Raw genomic sequence first — 22,906 nt, forward strand, 5'->3', positions numbered from 1 at the left:
CACTGTCTTTTTTTTTTCTTTTGTTTTTTTCCTCTTTTTCACTGTTTTTTTCACCTTCTTTCCTATGGGCTATTTGAATTATTTTAGTACATCCATTTTTATGAGGCAGTAATGTTTTGAGTATAACTATTAGCCCAGTTTTTTTTTTTTAAACAGGGTTGCATTAGGTACTGCATTGTATATTCATTTAACTTATCATAGCTACTGATGTTATCATACTACCATTTTAATGTAGGTAGGAGTACTACTGGTAAAGAACCTGCCTGTGAAGGCAGGGGATGTAAGAGATGCAGGGGTTCGATCCCTGGGTTGGGAAGATCCCCTGGAGGAAGGCATGGCAACCTACTCCAGTATTCATGTCTGGAGAATCCCATGGACAGAGGAGCCTGGCAGGCTACAGTCCATAGGTGTCGCACACAGTTGGACATGACTGAAGCAACTTAGCACATAAAAACTTTATCTTTCTTTATACCAGTTTATCCTTGCCCATTTATAATTGCCTTAAATATATCCTCTATACATATGTAGAACCACATCAAACAACGTAACCATAATATTTTCTTCAATCATCAAATATAATTTTAAAAACTCAAAAGCAAGAAAGCCTATTGTATTTGCCCAGATTTTTACTTACTCTGGGCTTCCTTCCTTCCTCATAATCCAAGGTTCCTTCTTTTATCATTTGCTTTCTGTTTAGAGAACTTCCTTTTGGCATTCTTTTTGATATGTCTGATATGGACAAATTCTTAGTTTCCTTCATCTTAGAATGTATTAATTTCTAATTTCTAGAAGATATTTTTGTTGGGTATAAGATTCTAAGTTGCCAGTTCTTTTCTTTCTGCATTTGAAAGATTCAGGTTTCCTCTGGCCTCCATGTTTTCTAGTGGGAAATCTGCCTTCATTCAAATTAGTTTTGCCCAGTTGGTAAAAGTGTCATTTCTCTTTTGCTGTTTTCATGATTTTTTTTCCCTTGTAATTTAGTTTTCAGTATTTTGACTATCATGTATCTTGTGGACTTGTGACTCACCCACCTTCTGCAATCTCTTGGTTCATGTCTCTTGCCAAATTTGGGAAGTTTTCATCATTATTTCCTTATGAACTTTTTCAGCCCTGTTCTTTTCTCCTTCCCCAGTGGACTTCCACTGACACAAAAGGGGGAGGGTATATGGCTCCTCATTACTGCTGGGCAGTGCTGGGGATTCTGTCTCCCCATATGATCTCTGTCACCACAGGTGATGAGTTTCATTACCACTCAGCGGAGTTAAAAGTCCCAGCTCCCTACTCAGACTTATGCTCAGAGACTGAATTGGGGTAAGTTGAGGTACACTGTTGTGGCCTGATAAGGGTGGAAGTCCAGGCTCCCCCATTCAGTCTTAGATGAAATGGGTTGGGGTGGGGCCACAAGTTTTTCCTGTGATGCTTAGCTGCAGTAGAAGGGTTATTTTCTAAAAATTTTCTGTCTTGATAGGCCACCCTTTCCTCATCTTTTGGCTAGAGAGAGCTAGCTTTTGTTGGGCCTTTCAGGTTTGTGCCCACTGGAAGTTCCGGGTTGCCAGCTTTTTCAGTTCCAATTCTCGGATATATGAGACAGAAACAAAAGCCAGGAAACTCACCTCCATGACATTCCTTGGGTCTTTGGGGCCCTAGCCAGTGTGACGTCTCTTCATCTTTTTCAATCATATTATGTTTTTAAACACATAATATCCAGGGGATTTAGTTGTACTTAGTGGGAAGAATCGATGAAGGCAATGGCACCCCACTCCAGTACTCTTGCCTGGAAAATCCCATGGATGGAGGAGCCTGGAAGGCTGCAGTCCATGGGGTTGCTGAGGGTCAGACATGACTTAGTGACTTCACTTTCACTTTTCACTTTCATGCATTGGAGAAGGAAATGGCAACCCACTCCAGTGTTCTTGCCTGGAGAATCCCAGGGACAAGGGAGCCTGGTGGGCTGCCGTCTATGGGGTTGCACAGAGTCAGACACGACTGAAGTGACTTAGCAGTAGCAGTGGGAAGAATAGGGAAAATTAAATCTATTCTATATCCCCAGAGTCCCTTATTATCTTTTAAATTTTATCTTGTGTGTTGCTATGTTTCTATTTTTATTTCTAATATTAGAGTATGAAGTAGACTGCTATAGGAAGTAATAAGATTTCTGGTGCTATAAGTTTTGAAATATACTTTGAATAACCACCTAATGGGGATACAGAGCAGTGATTCCTAGATTTGGAAGGAATCAAGAGATACTGATAAGGACCTTTCCAAGGCTAATAGTCTATGAATTCTATAGAAATTCATTGACTAGTTTTTCATGATTTTTCTATCTTTGACCTTCGTGTGGTCTTATAATCTATACTTATTTATTGTTATATAGCTATTTTTTCAATGGTTTGACTCTTCTATAAAGGTTATAATCTTTGGACAGAAGCTGTGTCTTATATTTTTATTTAAACTGTCAGCATTACTAGAGCACAATTATGGAAAAGTGTGAATAGTCAATGAAATATTTTTGATAAATTGATAAACTCATAAATCACAACCACTTACCCAGTAATAATGATTTCTGGATATGTTTGTGTGCCAAGGTTCCAAGCTCCTCCACTGATTGGCCACTCCTAAATAGATTACATAGGAAGAAATCCTAAGCTTTAATTTTTTTAACTTAAATGACTTAGAAATTTAAAATAAAAATATTTTAAAATAAGAGTAAAAGTTTCACTTAAAATAGCTGTTGAGTAATGAAAAATTAAATTTGTAGCTATCTTTTAATTCTTTCATTGAACAATTCCAAGTGTATAACTTAATATCCTCTGAAAACATAGATTTTTTAATAAATATTACCATTGATCTAAAAATGCAAAGAAGCATTTTTAACCATACAAATACAGTGTTGCTACATTTTCCACATAGTCTATGTACTCCCAAACTGTTGTGGTGCCATTTAATACAAAGCACTATGTAAACTGTGTCCCCTGGAGTTGTCCATCTGAACAGTCGTGTGCAAATAACAGAAATTATAATGGGGGGATCTATTCAAATTGTAGGCATTTCAATCCTGTAGATAAATATAACAAAATGGAATTTAGGAAGTTATTTAACAAATGACTTTTGATAATTATGTCTTATTAACCACTGATTGATAAGAAATAACTAGAAAGACTTGACTTGAATTTCTTAAAACTATAGTCTTTCACCTAAAATAATCTAAAGTAACATCCTATTACTCAAACTTATGTTAGTTTAAACATATATTTAGCATAGACTTCCCTGGTAGCTCAGTGGTCAAGAATTCGCCTGCAAGGCAGGAGCTGCATGAGAGACGGGTTCAATCCGTGGGTCAGGAAAATCCCCTGGAGAAGGGAATGGCAACCCACTCCAGTATTCTTGCCTGGAGAATCCCCATAGACAGAGGAGCCTGGCAGGCTACAGTCCACAGGGTTACCAAGAGTTGGACAAGACTGAAGTGACTCAGATATACATGACAGGTAATTATATCTTAGTATACAATTGTATACTTAATATATAAGAAATTTATACTATTGTAGACTTAAAGCTATGTAGCATTTAGATAATTTGGCTTTCAGAAATTGTCTTTTTTGGTGTACAAGCTTATGACTTGAAAATAATTTAGTTCAAGTCATTTTCTGACTTTCCATAGGAAAAAAAAAAGTATGATCATATGGATATGAATACAGGAAAATATTTTTCTAATTGTTACTTTTACCTTATTACTGTATCCTTGTTTTTTATGCTTGACTCCTATAGAGTAGAGCACTAGAATCAAATCTGGTGGGCAGTCAGCAAAGTATGCTGTGCAAGTAACTGGTGATTCATGAATGTCCATGGGATATGGATTTTCAAAGATTGGAAAGCTAATAGACAAAGATAATATATTAGTATCATTTTATAATATAAAATTTGATATAAAAATGACATGTTTTATAAAACAAATCCTAAAACCTTCTAAATATTGATTATACATTTCACATAACTGTTTTTTAAGCATCATAAACAATCATCACCTGAACAAGAATTCTCTTTAAAAAAAATCTATAAAATGTACTATTAATACTGATAAAATTTTACTTGAATAAACTCATTTTCTTTCTTGTAATTCCAAAATTCCACAGCAATATTAATTTCTAATATACACAGACTAAATTATATTAAATTGAAAAGATGCAGAAAGTTGACTTAGTTTATTAAAATGTATCAACTAGGTACTTTATTTATATATAGTTTTATCTATATGTTTATAACAGTATTAAAATATCAGTAAATTTTACATGCTTTCCAAGGCACATAATACATAGGTAGGTATTTTCATTTTGTACTTTTATATGGAGTAACTGAAAGATGTGTGTACTATGTAGGTACATGTGTGATTATACATGTTTAAGATCATTTCCTATGTAAATCAAAAAGCAAAATGGGCATGCAGACATATGGGTGTAGTAAATTTTATATCCTCAAGCCAATTATCATTTTAAAAAGGGATATCAGTATGGAACCAAATTAAGAACTCTTAGAGCCACAATATATTGTGTACTTCTTTTGTACTGAATATACCAGACACTGTGGTAGATGGAATTGAGTATTATATATGCTGCATCTGTTCTTAGCCTGTGTGACTGTTACTTCTGATACAATGTGCTTTGGGATGAGGGGAGGACTATTAAAAATAATTTTCCCTATATTAAAGAAACCTAATCAGAAACTTGGTTCAAACTTCAGAAGAGTATGGTATGTGTGTCTATGTGTGTGTTGACAGGGGTTCTCTCTTCCCTTCAATTTTAATGGTTCCCCAGTTAAGAATAGTAGTATATGGAAAATCATGTACAAAAGAGAACGTTAAGTTTAATAAATGGCAAGTAGGTTAAAATGATCTGAGATTCCCTGTTTCAGAGTAGAAATTATCAATATTTTTGATGTTGAAGAATTAGAAGTAAAATAAGCAGATCATCTTAAAGATCAGATCTACAACCTGGGATTTGATAATAGCAAGAGGTTACAATGATAGACTCCTGAGAAAGTGAACAATATCATAAAAATGCTTGGGGAAAATAACTTTATCATATGGGCATAGCTTTTTTTAGCTATTTAAGAAAGAATAGCTGAAATATGTGGTAAAATTTACATGTGAAGTGTAAATTGTTGTAGAAATGTAAATCCAAGAAACCAAGAAGAGGAAAAAAATGTAAGTTCTAATGCTTGCTTTCCTGGTGGGCTTCCCTGGTGGGCTTCCCTGGTGGCGCAGATGGTAAAGCGTCTGCCTGCAATGCGGGAGACCCAGGTTCGATTCCTGGGTCGGGAAGATCCCCTGGAGAAGGCAATGGCAACCCACTCCAGTGCTCTTGCCTGGAAAATCCCATGGACAGAGGAGCCTCATATGCTACAGTCCATGGGGTCACAAAGAGTCGGACACTACTGAGCGACTTCACTTTCAATGCTTGCTTTCATGTAGAGGATTAAATGGAGAAGGAAGGAAGGAATAAATTTATTTGGAAAGGAGGACAAAGCTACAACTTAATATTAAACATGGCTAAAGGATAACTATTTGGAGGGAAAGAGAACATGTTCAGTTTCTGACACATTAAATTTCTTATATTAGACACCAAAATGGGAAAGTTGCATAGATTTTAAAACAAAACTGAAGAAGAAAATATTAGATAAAGACATGCAAACAAAATGTCAGTTCACATATTTACATAAGGTAAGTGTGCTGAAAGCATAAGAATTAATATATAAAAATAGTAATTTTGTTATATTTTACCACAATAAAAAGTCTTAAAAAGAGTAAATATATACTAAAGAATGTGAGTATTAAAAGCAAAGTATAGTGGACCTTGGAGGATGTTAGACAATTAGACAAGGTATGAGGAACAAATAAATATGGCACAGAAGGAAGAGCTGACTACAAGTGAGGTTAGAAAAGTGTATTTTAATAAACCTATATTAGAACTTAAGAGAAAGAGGCATAAATCCATATTTGAACACAAAAACTACTCAGTTTTAGGTTGACAAATAAAGTGGCTAGGCAGAATTCAATTATGGTGATATTATGGACCAATTCTATTCCCTTTCAAAATATTGAAATATTATATGATGCAAATGATCACAAAAAAAGAACTTTGGCTCTTACACTTACAAACTACATTGAAAGTAAAGCTCAGATTGTACTTCATTCAACAACAGTTTATTAAGAACCTACTTCATGCAGAGACAAAGCTTGTTCTTCATGAGGCCTATAGTTTAGTAGGGAGACAATCTTTAATAACAAGTGAAAAAGTTCATTGTGTCAAAGCTATGAAGGACAGGAACATGGGTCTAAAGACAGCCCTTTAATAGGATATTTGACCAAATTATACAGATAATGAAAGATTTTCTTTAAATGAGGAAATGATATCTGAGTTGAGATTCTTACAGATGTTAATAAGGAGAAAAAGGAAAAGAAAATTATTCCATGCAGAAGAGGGAGAATGTACAAAAGCTCTGTAAATATAAGGAACTTAAAAATGATCAGAGTATCTAGAACATAGGATAAGAGAAAATGAGCTTCATGCCTGTCATCATCGATAATGAAAATATGTGCCAGGAAGACAGGGTTTGTCAAAGTCGAGTCCACTTTTACTGTCCATGTAAAGTAGTGGGGAGTGCCACTCTAACAGCGATGTTTTATATTTGTTTCCATTGCCCACAACACAATGAAAAAAAGAAAGTATAAGAAGGTATCTATCTTCTCTTCCTCCCAGATCCTGATCATCTGTATCATCTGCCACAGTAGTCCAATAATACTTCTATCACATGAATTTTCCTTTGAAAGGGTCAGCAGATGGCCAGACAGTACCTCCTGCAAGATTTTATGACAATTGTTTTTGCTTAGGGAAATGGCAGAAATGAGATTCATTTCATGTGTTCTGAGTCTCCAAATGCCTCTTTCTAAACATTAGACGCTGCCTTTAAAATATCTTGCAAAATGTTCAGTGTCCCCTAAACTCTCCTGGTTTAGTTTCCATTACTGAACCAAATTATATTTATGTAATTCTAAGAAAACAATATTCCACATAAAGAATATTTACCACCTAAAGAATTCTAATGGCAAATTACCTATAATGTCCTCCTATATTTCAGTTGCAGTAAATAGAGTTTAGTTAGTGTTAATCTGTACATGGACAACTTACTTGCTTTGTGTCAGATCAACTACAATGAGATCTTTCTCCAGAAGTACTGCAACAGCATAAGGTTCTTGAAATTCTACAAGTAGAAAAAAATGGAAAAGTTTTCATGTTTAACATTTTATAAAATGTTTATAAAATCACCACACTTGTATTTTCTTTATCTCCTGTACAAATGTTATTTAAATGATTTGAGAAGACCAAAATATAAGCCAAAGTAAGAAGTAATAAAGAGCATATTAAAAAAATATATGTTGTGTTTCTCAAACAATATTTAAGACCATTATAGAGAGCAAGGAAAAAATGAGAAGCTACAGAGCATAGAGTTATATATATCTCAATAATCATGATAGTAGTAGATTATTTGAAGTGAGTGAGTCTGTCATCTCCATTTCACATTTATCTTAGTCTTCCACAACCTTCCATTCCAGATCTGATTTCATGCCTACAGAGAGATATGCTAAAGAAATAGTTCTGTTTCTCTAACACATGATACATATTAACTTCCCTATGAGAGCAACACTCCTTATACTAAAAAGATTACTTTCAATTCAATGTGATTTAACAGTGCTTAAAGATCACATACTATGTGCCCAAGTATATTTCAAAAAAAAACCAGAATCTGAGGATAGCCTAGGATTTCCAAGTTCTTAAAATTCAACTCTCCCTTTCTCCCTCTGGCTAGTTTAAGAGTTATTCCTAAATTCAGCAAGCACTTGGCAGGAATTCTGGACTCAAGAGTACTCAGGTCTTGAATAGTGAAGTAAAATATATGATCTTCATAGCCCTTCCAGTCCTGAGAAGCTATAGAACCTGTTTGTATTTAATTTTTAAGCCACGGGCTATGAGAGAAAAACTAGAAAAAAAAATCACAAAAACTGAGGAGTCTGCCTTTGTTTGGGTGAAAATTTATACAACAGTATACAGTTCTTATATTATTTACTACTCAAACTTTTTTCAAACTGAGGCATTTCCCCTTCACCTTTAGGGTTTTTTGAAGTTTTCAACATTATTTCAATACTGCTGGGGTTTGGGGTTTTGTTTGTCAGCTTAAAGAATACTACTAGTTTCCTCTTTGTCTTCTCAACCCTCTCTAGGAAATTCACTGGTTGGGAAGCAATGGCTACAAAAATAAAATAGGTGAGACACTGGTATGAAGGAGTAAAAGTCATAAATAAATTATTATTTTTATAGTAGTACATCTGTTATAGATTATGGTTTCTTTTCAAATAATAAAAACCGACAGCAAAAATTTCACCTTTGTAGAAGTACTTGGTATACTATGCGTGGTAACCACTGAATAAAAAGATTTTGAGTCAGTGTTAGCTTCAATTTGGGTCTATTTATTAAAAGTTTGACCACAGACAAATTAGTCAACTTTTTTGACTTTCAATTTCTTTATACATTGAAATGGCAAAATAATAACTACCTTAGACTGTTATGAAGATTAGATGTATATAAAGATACTTAATATACATCTTTATATATTTAATGAGCTTCCATGGTGGCTCAGATGCTAAAGAATCTGCCTGCAATGTGGGAGACTGGGTTCATTTCCTGGGTCGGGAAGATCCCCTGGAGAAGGAAATGGCAACCCACTCTAGTATTCGTGCCTGGAGAATTCCACGGACAGAGGAGCATAGTGGGCTACAGCCATGGGGTCGCAGAGAGTCAGACACAACTGAGAGACTAACACTTTCACTTTCAAAGATGTTTAATGCAAAGCTTGGCTTATTGTAGGTACCCACTAGATGCCAACTGCATTATTTTCTTCATTAGATTGGTTGCCTTTGAACAGGCTCAGCCTTTTAACCCTAGCTCCCAACAAGAAAGTTGAAAAGCTTTATCATAATAATGCATTTCTCTTCAGAGAAGTAGTAATTTATGACACTTGCAGAAGACCAGATACAATTAAATATAGATGTGAAACTGACAAATTCTGAGTATTACTGGTTAATTACTCTGGGCAAAGCCCTGTGAGGTAAGAGGATTAGGCATTTCTGTACTTTGAGAAATAGGTTGAACTGTCAGATGTCACAAATGATTCAGCAATATTAAAAACTGTTACTAAATGTATTTTGTTTAATATATGCATAACATTTATCACTATGTGGCTATACAGAAGCTTATAGTTTCATTTTGCTAATATGGAATCATAATTAAAATACATATACTGTTAAGTGGAAAGACTGTTATAACAGTTATGCTGTCATCTTACAAAAGAGATAATGTATAGATACATAAATAAGCATACATATGCATACATTATTTGTGGGAGAACACATAAGAAACTTAGTAATAGTGGTTGCCTCTGAAAGGGCAATGAGAAAGTTTTCATTATATACTGTGGCATACTGTAGGGTTCTTTTCTGGTATTTTCATGTACTATTGCTTTAATCAGAAATAGTTAATAAAATACACTTATATTTTACTGAGTCAAGTGAAATTTCTCCTAGCTCCTAATACATAAAAAGTTTCATCCTCATTACCATTTCTCTGAAAAACAAAGTAATATACATGGTTTGGCAGTAATTAGACTTGGTTACAGTACATTTACAATTTGTTTAACATTACTAGAAATTGTCCTAACATCTCTACTGATGTGCAGAAATGTATATATACATATAGTGTTTGATCTTCGAAACCACACATTTTCAGTTTCTATTGCTGGCATGCACACCTTTCTTGAAGAAGGCATTTTCCTAACCTAAGTTTTTGGTCCTCTGTTCTTTCTTTCTTTGTTCATTTATCATTCATTCTCATAACTCCAAAGAGCATCTATATTATGATGATTTCAAAAATAAATAGTAAAGACCTCCTCCCTCTCTTTTTTATGCTCTAAACAACTGTACTGACTCAAATTTATCTTTCTCTACTCCCAAGAACTGTTATTACTGCTTATAAAACCACTATTTCTAAAATGTTATCTTTGACTCATATCACTCCCTAATCCAACTGTTGACCAAATTCAATGCGTTTTCATTTTCCACTCCTATAAGCAGCAGATCAAGATGTCATAGCTTGATCATTTTAATGCATATTATCACAAAGCCTCCCCAGTTGGAATCCAAAGTTTTAGATTTCAGTCTCTCCAAACCCACACACTAAAACATTGCTTTCTTTAACTTAATATTTCCTCCAAATTCCTCTGTAGTTCCCTATTTCCAAATATCTACAAAAGGCTTTCAATCTTTTCTCTGAATTGATCCCACTCTAGCAAATTCACAATTTCTAAAACCTTTACTCAATATTATTTTCAAGGCCCAAGTCATTCTTCAAGCCCTATCTAGATCCTACATTTTCTATAAGCTTTGCATGAATATTTCATGCAATATTTCAGTCATCAACTACCTGACTAAACTATAAATTAGCACAGTATTTAAACTCTGACTCATAACTCTGCACTTAATTAAGGTGTAATGTGTTTTAAGCTTAAGTCATAATTATCTTCCTTTTGTGGCCAGATTATCTGCAATTTGACATCAGAGATCGGTTTCATACTTCATCCATTTCCTCACCAAGTTCTTGTTATACTGAGGCCATAGAAGCATCCAATAAATATTTGTGGTTAATTAACAACACAGGTAATTTGTCTGCCACTGGCAACTCGGAATAAAGTGCCACAATGGTTTTTATTTCATATCACTTTATTCTGGGTTTTAAACAAGAAACTCAGTAATTTAAAACAAATTAATACATTTATAATAAAACTATCTTTATAGATTACAAGATGAGTCCCTCTGGCCTTATAATAATCATGTGGAGTCAATATTATATTTTTTGTACAAATGATAAATATGAAGTGATTTGTCCAAGGTCACATGGCTAGTAAGTGACAAAGATAATTCATAAACTCAAATATTCTGTCTCCAAGTACAATGTTCTTCTCTCTACATTTTCCCTCCTAAAAATACAGTAATATATATGTGTGTAATGTTTTTAAATTGTAAACTCATATTTCCCCTTTTGCATTTCATCCATCTCAATTTTTAGATTTCATTAAGATATATTTCATCATTAGATTCCATTATACAGTTTGCATGTAACTTTAGACTAGATTTTATGTTTATAAAAAGTCTTTATATTTGGGATGATAAAAATACCTAAGCACCTCTCCTCTCAAAGACTCTTCTAATTTTTCTCAGAATTGGAATAAATCACTAACCACACATCAGCAATCCCAGAGTAATCACAGGTGCTGCAGTTGCATCTGAAGCAAAGTCAGATGTGAAACAGATGCAGCACCGCCAGAGTTACAGATCACTGATATCAGGTAAGTGCTTTAACTTTGATTGGCACAGGAATGGGATGGGTGGAGCTGGTCTAGGAGAGGCTATTAGGAGACCTCAGTTTCTCCAAGTGATTTCACCCCGGACCCCGATCGGACCCTCCCAGCTCAGCTTCCACCATCCTTATCAAAGTTTAAAGCACTTACCTGATATTAGAACCTGAAACTCCAGCACTGTTGCACTACATTTGTCTTACTTCCAGTCTGTCAAGTAGGTACAGTTGCAGAGCCTGCTCCAGCACCTGTAGCTCACAGTGTTGTATCACAGTAGATGTCAGCTGCCAAAACTAAAAATATTTAAGCTTAATTTTGTTAGGAACTTATCATTTCAAAACTTATTTTTCAACATCACTTCATTTTAGTTACTTACCATTTGGATAGGGTGTTTCACACAAAGTTAGAAATTCAACAATAGGGTGATCCATTTCAAGCACTGTGATTGCTTTTCCATGCATGATGGTTAAACTTGGTCTTCTGCAAGCTTTGTCATAGGACAGTCCACCAGAAAATATTATGAATGGTTCACTACAAAGGAAAAAGAAAGAGACAGAGTTCTTTAGGATGACACAATGTCACAGGATTGAGGCAAAAAAGAATGGACTTTGGTAGGGATTATGTACAATAATTGTCAGAGCAAAAGCCTTTTCTGCCCCCAAATAGCTCACCCAACAAATTTACTATTCTGTTTCCCTTTTACTTGATGTACATTCTCACTGTTAAAATTACTAATGAATCAGTGTGAAGATGTTGAGGTGAGATGGGAAAAAGGCAGTGAGGATGGTCAGGGGAAAGATGCTCACGGACTCAAAAGAACATCACATGTGGTTGGTTCCCAAACTCTAAATTACTACTATTAGAATGTTAGACAATATTAGTTTATCATGTTAACTAGTAGGCATGTGGGGTTCAAATCACGAAGAAATAGAAGCAAACTTCAATATAAAATGAAATGTGACAATGGCAAGCCCAGATTAGTGGAGGGTAACATGAAAAGTCTGCATAATGGTATTTCTGTAAAAAGGGTTATGACAAGATGGAGAAAACTACATGCAAGGGGAAAACAATTCACCAGAAATAAATGTGATCTTCTCACTTTTACCTAGGGTAAGCCAATTTTATTTAGCTTGTAAAACTAACTTGGAGCAAACTTTTTCATTTCTGTTAACTGCAAGTTACGGTTAGATAATAGAGGGGAGCTAAGATGATCATAAAATATTATAGCTGTCAGAAAGTTATTAAATATTTTCATAACTTTTCATTTTTATTTTCTCTAATATCTGTATCTCCAGCATATGTATATAAAAGAAAATGTGTGTTGCTATGAAGCGTTTTTCAATAAGTAAAGACCAGACTGAAAATATTCTCCAAAAAATTTTTAAAGGAACTAGACACTTTTATTGTACCAAATGCCTTGAGAATATATGCTTCACTAAATAAGTCACTTCTATCCATATGCTAAACTGAAGAATCTACTTGTTTCTAGAACTCACTCTATAAGAATGCCTGTTCTTTTCCATATTGTATTGTATATAGTACCAAACAATATCAAAGGGATATCTGCTAATCTTATGCTGACTATATAATAACCAAAAGTTGTTTAAAAAGTTTTCATCAGAACTTAAATAAAAATTACTGAAGGCATTTTATATGTAAAGTTTTGTCAGTATTTTCACACAAATAATTGAGTTGTAAACAAAATATGGGAAAATGCTCTAATTTACTTTCCTTGAGTCTTTGTATCATTATGTTGAGGAATAGAAGCTAGGATCAAAAATTATATAATACGTAACTACACTTACATGACAGCTCAAAAAGGCAAAACTATAGTGACAAAGTACAGATCACTGGTTTCCAGAGATTAGGAGTGGGGAAAGGTGTAATTGTTAAGGGATAACAATTACAAATAGCAAAGATAATTTGGTGAATATGGAAATTTTCTGTATTCTTATTGTGGTGGCAATTTCAAGAATCTATACATTTGCTAAAAAAAAAAATCCACAGAACTGTACACCAAGAGAAAAAAAAGTCTACTGTATAATTTATAAAATAGATAATACAATAAAAAGCATTGAGATTTTGTCTCAAGAAGGCAAATGGATTAAATGATAATTGTGTAATATAACAAATGTGTAACATCTGTTGAGTATTTATGATGTTCCAGGTATTTTGTGAAGAACTTCAAATGCATTATTGTATTTAATCCTTACGATATACCAATCAGGAACTACTACTATTATCCTCATTTAATAGATGGGTATACTAAAGCTTGGAGAATTTAACCACACATGAAGTCTATCTGTAGGTGGCTATAATAGAAAGGGATTAAAAAATTAGCACAGAGTAATTTTTATTAACAACAAGAGAACCTGATAATGCTAGTGATAGCAGGTAAAGAGATCATTATTTGCTTTTTTTAAAAGGATAAAATTATTAAGCCTGAGGCCATTTTGACTAGAGTTGCAGCAAGCAAATTCGTGACTAGAGACCAATGATTCCTAAGCAAGTTGGTGAATGGCTAGTCCAAGATAATATTAAACAGAAAACATATGCTTTACATCTGCTACCTGTGCAGGCCTTTAAGAGGCCCAGCTGCTGCAGCATACATGATGAAGGAAAGTGAAGTCACTCAGGCATGTCTGACTCTCTGTGACCCCATGGAGCCTACCAGGCTCCTCCACCCATGGGATTTTCCAGGCAAGAGTACTGGAGTGGGTTGCCATTTCCTTCTCCAGGGGATCTTCCTGACCCAGGGATTGAATGCAGATCTCACACATTGCAGGCAGATGCTTTACCATCTGAGCCACCAGGGAAGCCCTGCACACAAAGGTAAGGCTCTTCTTATCAAGTTCCTGCTCCTGCTAAAGCCATCCCATTTTCTTCACTTCACAACATATCTGCTATGTACGAGAAGGAGCAGAAATAGATTTATTTCCACTTCCAGACTATAGCCCTCTTTGCTGTGGACTCAACCTCAATGCTCCTCTGTTCTTGTAGTCTCTTTGTGTTCTGAGCTGTGGATCCACTACTTCTAATATAGTTGTAAATCACAACAAATTGTAGAACAACAGTGTTCTACAGTGCACAGTAAGTGGCCTGATATTACTAATCATAATTATATTACTTATATTACTAATCATAATTATTTCACATTAGAAATCTGAATTATTTCTACACAAACTTCAACTACTTCAACTAGAATATATCAATTTAGAATCACAGAAAAATATTAACAGTGTGAAAAAACATGGCTTTGATGATGATAACAACAACTGCTTTTTAAGAAATCCACTGTGGGCCTCTCATTAAATTTATGATGTTACAAACATCATGATGAGATAGGTACTGTTCATGAGAAAATTAAATTTTTAAAAAGTTAATTTTCAAGGTCACACAGCTGTTTTACTCTGGTGATCTTAATCATTATGTTAAACTGTCTTGCCTTGAATTCCTGATTTCTGAATTACCTTTTCTTCATGTTTATCCTTTTCTCCCTTCATCTGGAACCATCCTATCCTCCATCCCTTAAAATCCCATCTCAGGCATCTCCTTTCCTAAGAAGAATTTCAGTGATTTCTTCCTTCACTGTTCTCCATACTCCCTTTAGGCAAGGTTAGGTGCCCTTGAAGTGCAACGCTGTATAACAATGGATGTAAATAATATTGAGCCTGAAGACTCAAGCAAAGTTAAAGTCATAAACACTGTTTTAAGAAGGAAAGAATATATGTAAAATATTTTCATCCATAATGATTAAATTTTAAATGTTTTAATACTTTAGTTACAATAGTAATTAAACTGTGGTTATTTTTACTAGTTATGCATAGTAACATTAGGCAAGGCTAAAGAGGTTTTGATCCATCTATCTATCATACTTTGAGAATAGCAGCTATAAGCAAATATTATATGTACCTGTGATGACAGGAAAATATTCTAGTGTGAGCATTTAAGTAATATAAAGTAGAATTATCCAATTTAGACTTAAAACTAGGTCTACACAAGATTTGTAATTATGGCAATTCTGGATGTGAATATTGCCACTAATAATTACTTTAAGTATAAAGAACATTGCCGATATATTGGATATGGCTTCTATAGATATAAATAAATTTTATTAAATATTATTTTTAATTTTATATATATTAAAATTTATATTGTATTATACCAATATACATAAATGTTTATATTCCCAACTAACTTTAATCTTTCCAAATTCAAAATGTAAGATCTTAAAGTACAGAGACTTATATATATATATATATATATATTTTTAATTTTTACTTTAAGAGACTTATATATTTAATTCATATATAATACTAATAGGTAAATAGCTTTTGCTGTTTAATAATGCTAAATGATTGCTACTTGCAATTGCATGGCCCAAAAGCCCTACGTTGTTAAAATTAATGTATATAATACTTATCTGAATATTCATATAAATCTTTAAATAATTAAGAGTTACTATTTATAATAATATTGACATACATACCCACTGAATAATAAATGTCATCAAGGAACATTGCTGTTAATGTTAGTTAATATAATTATGTAAAACTTAATATATAAACATTAAAGGATATCTGTATTTCTTGTTGCTCTTTCTCACACATTTTTCCATAACCCCCCAAGTAAAAATGCATACCTGTTTCTACAAGTCTTGTATTCTACTTTAAGAATTGGTTTGCAAGATTCAGGTTTTCTTCCTTCTCTTTGACTTTTTCCTAAAGAAAGAAAAGGATTTTATTAAATATGAATTAAATTCTACTTATCCATGAGAATTTTTTAAAGGAATTTTTAAAGTAATTATGTATTTTTCATAATCAGATAGACACGTTTCTATGCATTCTAACATTCTTGTTAAATTTATAAATGGTTTATTGAGCCCTAACAATTGACTGTTATATAATCAATAGTTATTTGTAAACATATTTTTATTGCTTCACATTCTCTATGTATAAATCTAGTATCATATAAGGTTATTTTAATTACAAAAGATAAACAACTGCAGAATTGAAGACACACACATATATACTTATCTGCATAATGAAATATATTATGAAAATCCATACTAGGCTTTAAAAATTTCACCTATGAAACAAGAAAACCCTTTCACATGCAGAAAGACTTGTCACTTAACACTTACGATACACTATGAAAATCACTGCATTTTCATCAAATTCATTTAAAGGAAAGTCCATTAGACAATGAACACAGGTGATATATTTCAAGATTTTAAAAAATTTTAATGATGAACTCTACATAAAACAAAAATAATAGTTTCTTATAAAGGAAAGATTATGTTCAGATTCCATAAGAGTTTGAATAAAACATCAAGAAGAGTTGAAAATGGAAATAAGTATGTCATAGGCAGAAGTAAGCTTTATCTTTATAGTTAAAATTTTGCTTATTAATCTGTTTTTTAAGATGACACCTTTTATTTTAATAAATATTCTTACACTGCCAGAGCTATTTGTAGACAAACCTATCATATAGAGAGATGTTTACATGCATATAAGTTAAAATTTCATCACAGTTTCAGAATGGCAAAGACAAACCCAACTCGGAAGTCAGGACAGTTTTATCCAATTTGGTTAATGGCTATCCACATACAGTATACCTTATCTGCTCCATGGCATGTTTTTTGAAATTTCCTTCTTCTTCTTTTACCCTATGTCAACTGAAGAAGCAACCCAATAATAAATATTGACCAATATCATTTATACTGTAAAACAGGATTAAAGTATCTATATTATATATGAAAAAGAATTGTTAACACTAAATATAGATCATTACAAAGGGATAACTTTGGCTCAAGGGCTCATTCTGTACAGTGGTCTTAGAGCTAGTCAGGGATTACTAAATTTTGATAATGAATGGAATTAGAGAATTAAAGGAAGTAACAGACTTAGCAAAGAAGCCCATTATTCTCAGTTGATATTTTTTCTACCCAGTGCTTCTCTAGTAATTGTCAAACTGTTAGTTGACCAAAACAGCATTTTTGCAATTGTATGTGTATATATATATATGGAACCAAGTACTATTTTTCAATCAGTAAACATCAGTACCATGCACTGATTTTAGTAGAAAAGAATCATTGTTTAATTAACTAATGTTTTACTTCAATTTCCAACTCTGATTTATTTGAAGGTGAAAGCTTTCTGCTTTGATTATATTTATTGCCTGTTAGTAACTGAAACATGCTTAAATGTCATTTTGTATAAAATAACATTGTCAATAACTGTGTTTATTGCTATTGCTTATTTTCACAGTATTGTAGTAAGGGGGAGGGTACAGAGAAATAACTACTAAGAAGTTTAAAATTTACTAAACAAAAAAATTTGAAAATGATAATATTAGGTACCATAAATGACTGATAGACATGAAGTACTTTAGGAGTGGAAAATAAAACTGTGGTTTCCTTTTGTAGCAGAAGATTTTGTAGAATTTTACAGAAGACTGCCTAGATACTAGACTAAGAACTAAAAGACAAAAGTTGGCTAGGAGAGTATAAGAAAAGACATGCAGGCAGAATGTTGAGAGAATATGCCCAGTATGGTGAGAGGACAATGCATAAGCCAAACTGGGTAGATTAAAAGATTAATGTAGAAGAAGAGAGGAAACAACGCTGATGAGGTACAAAAGAGCCATATAATGGCAATCTATAAGACAGATTTGCCATGTAGACAAGGGAGAGCCACTGGAAACTTCCAAGTTAAGAAATAATATGCATAAAGCAATGTCTCCGAAATATTAATATGGGTTTATTTAATAAAGAAATTTTGAGGAGGTAAGATACTGATGATGGAAAACAAGAAGATAATTACAAATGTTCAGGAAAAACAGGGAGGAAAAAAAACTGAAGAAAAGTAAAAATTCTCAAAGAAAGGTAGGATACTATTAATCATACCAACAAATGCATTATGGGAATATTAGAAGGAGAGGAGAGAAAGGAGAAAACATTCATAGAAATATAATTTGAAAAACATTATTTATACATCTAAGAACCTCAAAAAAACTCCATGTAGGATAAAAAAGTCAATCTACTCCCAGACACATCAAGGTAAAAATGCTAAAAGAAAAAAAAATCTTGAAAGGACCAAGAGAAAAATCATTCATTGTATATAAGGGAGCCCCAATAAGGTTAATAGCTGAGACTCATCAGAAACAATAAGTCAAAAGGCAGAGGAATGACATACTTAATTTACTAGGAAAAGAAACCCTGTTAACCAAGAATCTTATGCTCATCAAAATTATTTCAATAATCATTATCAAAATAATTTGAAATATTCAAAATGAAATAATTTTGATTATTTCACTTTTCAAAAATTAAGGTGAAATAAAGATATTTCCAGATAACAAAAACTGAGAGAATGTGTTGCAAGCAGAGCTCCCTTACAAAAAATACAAAGAAGTTCTTTAGGCTGAAAGAGTAATATGAACCTATATACAAAGATTATAAGTAAAAGTAATTAATGTAGGTAATTATAAAGGACAGTATAATTACACATTTCCTTTTTAATCTTAACTGATTTAAGAAGCAATGTAAAAATTAATATATATATAATTGTAATATGGGATACTTATTTGAAAATAATAACACAGAGAAGGTTGATGGGAGCAAGGCTACACTGGAGGGAGAAAAGGACACCAAATGGTAACTTGAATCCACAAGAACAAAGGAAGAGAACCACAAATAAGCAGCAAAAAGGCTAATGTAACAACTTCTATACATGTGTGTAGTAGTTGCTCAATCAATCGTGTCCGACTCTTTGTGACCCCACGGACTGTAGCTCGCCAGGCTCCCCTGTTCATGGAATTCTCCAGGCAAGTATAGTAGAGTGGGTTGCCATTCCCTTCTCCAGGGGATCTTCCCAACCTAGGAAGTGAACCTAGGTCTCCCACCTTGCAGGCAGATTCTTTACCATCTGTGCCACTAGGGAAGCCCCTATACATACATACCCTTGACTAAATAAATGGTTCAAAGAAAAAAATATTGGAGACCTGGGTTCGATCCCTGGGTTGGAAGGATCCCCTGGAGAAGGGAAAGGCTAACCACTCCAGTATTCTGGTCTGGAGAATTCCATGGACTGTATAGTCCATGGGGTCACAAAGAGTCGGACATGACCGAGTAACTTTCACTTCACTTTAATGAAGTATTAATAGAATAGAAAAAATATATATTAATAGCAAATCAATAAACTGAAATCTGGTTCTCTGAAAAGATCAGTAAAATAGCTGAACTGACCAGAAAAGACAGAAACAGAGATAAAAGACTTAAATTCTGCCACCAATTCTTCAAACATTCTCCTAAAAACCAGAGGAAATATCTGCCAACTAATTCTATAAAACTATTAGTACCATCCATTGTATGAGATCAAACATCCTGATATGAGGCTAAGACAGGAATATAACAATGAAGAAGTGAGGTTTTTCGAAATAATGGGAATATGGTTACCATCAGAAAAACCAGTTACTATAATATACCTTATCAACAGAATAAAGAACAAAAATTACAAATTATCTCAACAGACTAAAAAGGCATCTGATGAAGTCTGACACTCTTTTGATTAAACAAAATCTTCACAAAGGAAAAGAAAAAGATTTCCTCAACTTGATAAATTACTGTGAATAGAAACCCAGAGCTCACCATCATATTTACTGGTGAAATAAGAAAAACTTTTCTTCTCTGATCAGAAACAACTGAAGAGAGATCAAGATGGTGGAATAGAATCATGTGGAGCTCATATCCTCCCACAGATACATTAAAAATACATCTACATGTGGAACAATTCTCATAGATTCCTACTGAATACTGGTGGAAGATCTCATGTGATCAAAACTGCAAGAAAGATCATCATCTAAGCAGGTAGGACAAAAGGGGAAAAAAAGCAATCAGGACAGAACCTGCACCCCTGGGAGGGATCTGTAAAAGAAGAAAGGTTCCTTCACCCTGGGAACCCCCTTCAATGGCTGGGAGATCAACAGTGAAAAACAGGGAGCTTCAGAGGCTCAGAGGAGAGTGTAGCAGCTGGCCTGTGGTAGGCAGAACAAACAGAGATTAGCACAGATGGTCCTGGCTACCTCACTTGCAGTCTCTAGACTGAGATGCATGTCTGTGGTGCTCACTGGGTGGTGAACTAAAACTTGGGCTCCAGTGGATAGACCCAGGGAGAGACCTGAGGTTAGCTGTGCAGAGGCAGCCTAAAGAGGCTAGAGTGCGTCTTAGACTACAACTGGGGGTACACAGGATGGAGCCTGATTCTGCCACTGAAGCCCCACTGTAAATGTGCAGGAATGGAAGGGTACCAAAACATGCTCAGTGGGCACGGCTCTGCCTCTGTGAGCTCTGGGCATGCTCAAGCACTGTGGGCCATACACATACAGAGGCAAGGCTGAAATTTGTGTTGATCCCCAGGAGCCAGAGCCACATGACTTTAGAAGCAGGGCTGAAATTTGAGCAGCGTCCTGTTGGCTTTGGAGGATTTATGCCATAGGCTCCCTTGTAAGCTCAGAGCCTGTGAGACATTCAAGCAGACTACTAGTAGTCCCAGGGTTGGATGGGTCTGGCATTAGTAGCTGCCAGAACAAGCAATGGCAGGGCCAACATCTGGATTGACCCCTGAGGTCTCACAGCAGGTCCTGGTGCCTACCAGTGGATCTGTGCCTACATATGTATGCTGGTGGGCTGGTGAGCACAGTGCCTGAGGAACATCTGGGCTGATTACTTGCATTCTCATCCTGAGGAAGGGCCAAGGGCAGTGCCAACAAGAGCATACTCATGGGTGAGACCACAGAGCACACTTCCCAGCAGACAGTTCCTGGGGAGGAACACTTAGTGCCTCATCCCCCAGCGAAGTGTTTCACTCTCACCTACCTCACACCACAGCTCAGAAATGGATCTAGGAGCTACTACTACAACAACTGGGAGCAGACCCTACCCGCAACAGTGCTGTGACAACCACAGAGCAAAACGGAGGCCCCATTCAACATTCAAGGCAGGCTCTGATCACCACGATACCAGTCATACCCATTATCAAGAGGATAATGAGCAGGACACAATGAGGAAAGCTGAGGCAGGCATCCATACTAAAAACAGCCTTCTCACAAAAAATATTACACAGACACAGGCTACACAGGGATACCCACATAAAAACAGCCCTTTAAGACTGCAGTGGACAACTGTTTCTTCTAAATTCATGGAGTCGAAGAAATCTAAGAAAAATGAAGAAGCAGTAGTACCACTTCCAATTAAAAGAACAAGAGAAATCCCCTGAAAGAACAAACAAATCGCTCCAGTCTTGGAGTTCAAAAAAGAAGACTAATAAAAATACTGACAGAATTAAGAAAGGCTATCAATAGGAATTAAGAAAGGCAGATCACTGAACAAGGAACTAGAAACTATAAAGAAGAGCCAATTAAAATTAGAAAACTAATTTTCTGAGACAAAAGCGGAGCTGAAAGCAATAATTACCAAACTTAACAATTCAGAAGAACAAATAAGTGATCTGGAAGAAAAGAATGGAAATTATGCATCAGAACAACAGACAGATAAAAAAATAAAAAAAGAAAGCAATATAAAAGACCTATTACACACAATAGGGATCCCAAAGAAGAAGAAAGAGAAAAGAGGATTGAAAATATATTTTAAAATTATGGAAATTTTGTCCCAAACCTAAGGAAACAAACTATCTAGGCACAAGAAGCACAGTGGGTCCAAAAGAGGAAGAACCCAGACAGACTTGGACACCAAGATATATCATAATTAAACAGAGAATTCTAAAGGCAGCAAAAGAAAAAGTAGGTTACAGGGAACCCTCATAAGGCTATCATCTGGTTTCTCTACAGAAATCTTGCAGACCAGAGGGGACTGTCATGTTATATACAAAGCTCTGGAAGGGAAAATCCTGCACCCTAAGATACTCTATCCAGCAAGATTGTCATTTAGAAATTCCGCAGATAAGCAAAAGCTAAAGGAATACAGCAATACAACTATTGAAAGGACTTATCTAAATAGAAAAGAAGCAAGAATCTATAGGAAAGAGAAAATAACAATTGGAAAGCAAATCACTTAAATAGGTCAGTACATGAATTAAAAAAGTTTTTTTGAAAGTGATGGTAATTACAATGAATAGCAAAAGAATAAACATGATGATGTAAAATAGTACATCAAAATCATAAAATGTTGGGGAGGGGTGTAAGAAAATGAAGATTTTTTTTTTTTAATGTCTTTGAGCCTATATGACTACCAGCCTAAGCAAGTAGATGTGGTATTGGGTTAACACACTTGAAAAATTTTAACCACAAATAAAAAGCAAAATAAATAGATGCACAAAATACAAACAAAAAAGGAATTAGTTTCTGCTATTCAACAAAGTGAATCAGCTAGATGTATACATATAGCCGTTCGCTCTAAAGCCTCCCTACCAGCCCCTCATCCCATCCCTATATG

At 34.4% G+C, this 22,906-nt stretch overlaps 1 protein-coding gene across 1 annotated transcript in view; it reads right to left on the reverse strand.

Annotated features, from left to right (window-relative positions):
• Nucleotides 1–22,906, reverse strand: part of STXBP5L (syntaxin binding protein 5 like) — a 344,970-nt gene that overhangs the window by 142,446 nt on the left and 179,618 nt on the right. The window contains exons 10-14 of the mRNA XM_040250785.1: nt 16,100–16,178; nt 11,834–11,988; nt 7,182–7,254; nt 3,725–3,872; nt 2,548–2,615 (exon numbers count right to left, since the gene is read on the reverse strand). Coding sequence (XP_040106719.1) covers nt 2,548–2,615; nt 3,725–3,872; nt 7,182–7,254; nt 11,834–11,988; nt 16,100–16,178 — 523 coding nt within the window. The remainder of the gene's footprint in view (nt 1–2,547; nt 2,616–3,724; nt 3,873–7,181; nt 7,255–11,833; nt 11,989–16,099; nt 16,179–22,906) is intronic.

This window comes from Oryx dammah, unplaced genomic scaffold (assembly GCF_014754425.2).
Source record: "Oryx dammah isolate SB20612 unplaced genomic scaffold, SCBI_Odam_1.1 HiC_scaffold_2, whole genome shotgun sequence".
Lineage (NCBI taxonomy): Eukaryota > Metazoa > Chordata > Mammalia > Artiodactyla > Bovidae > Oryx > Oryx dammah.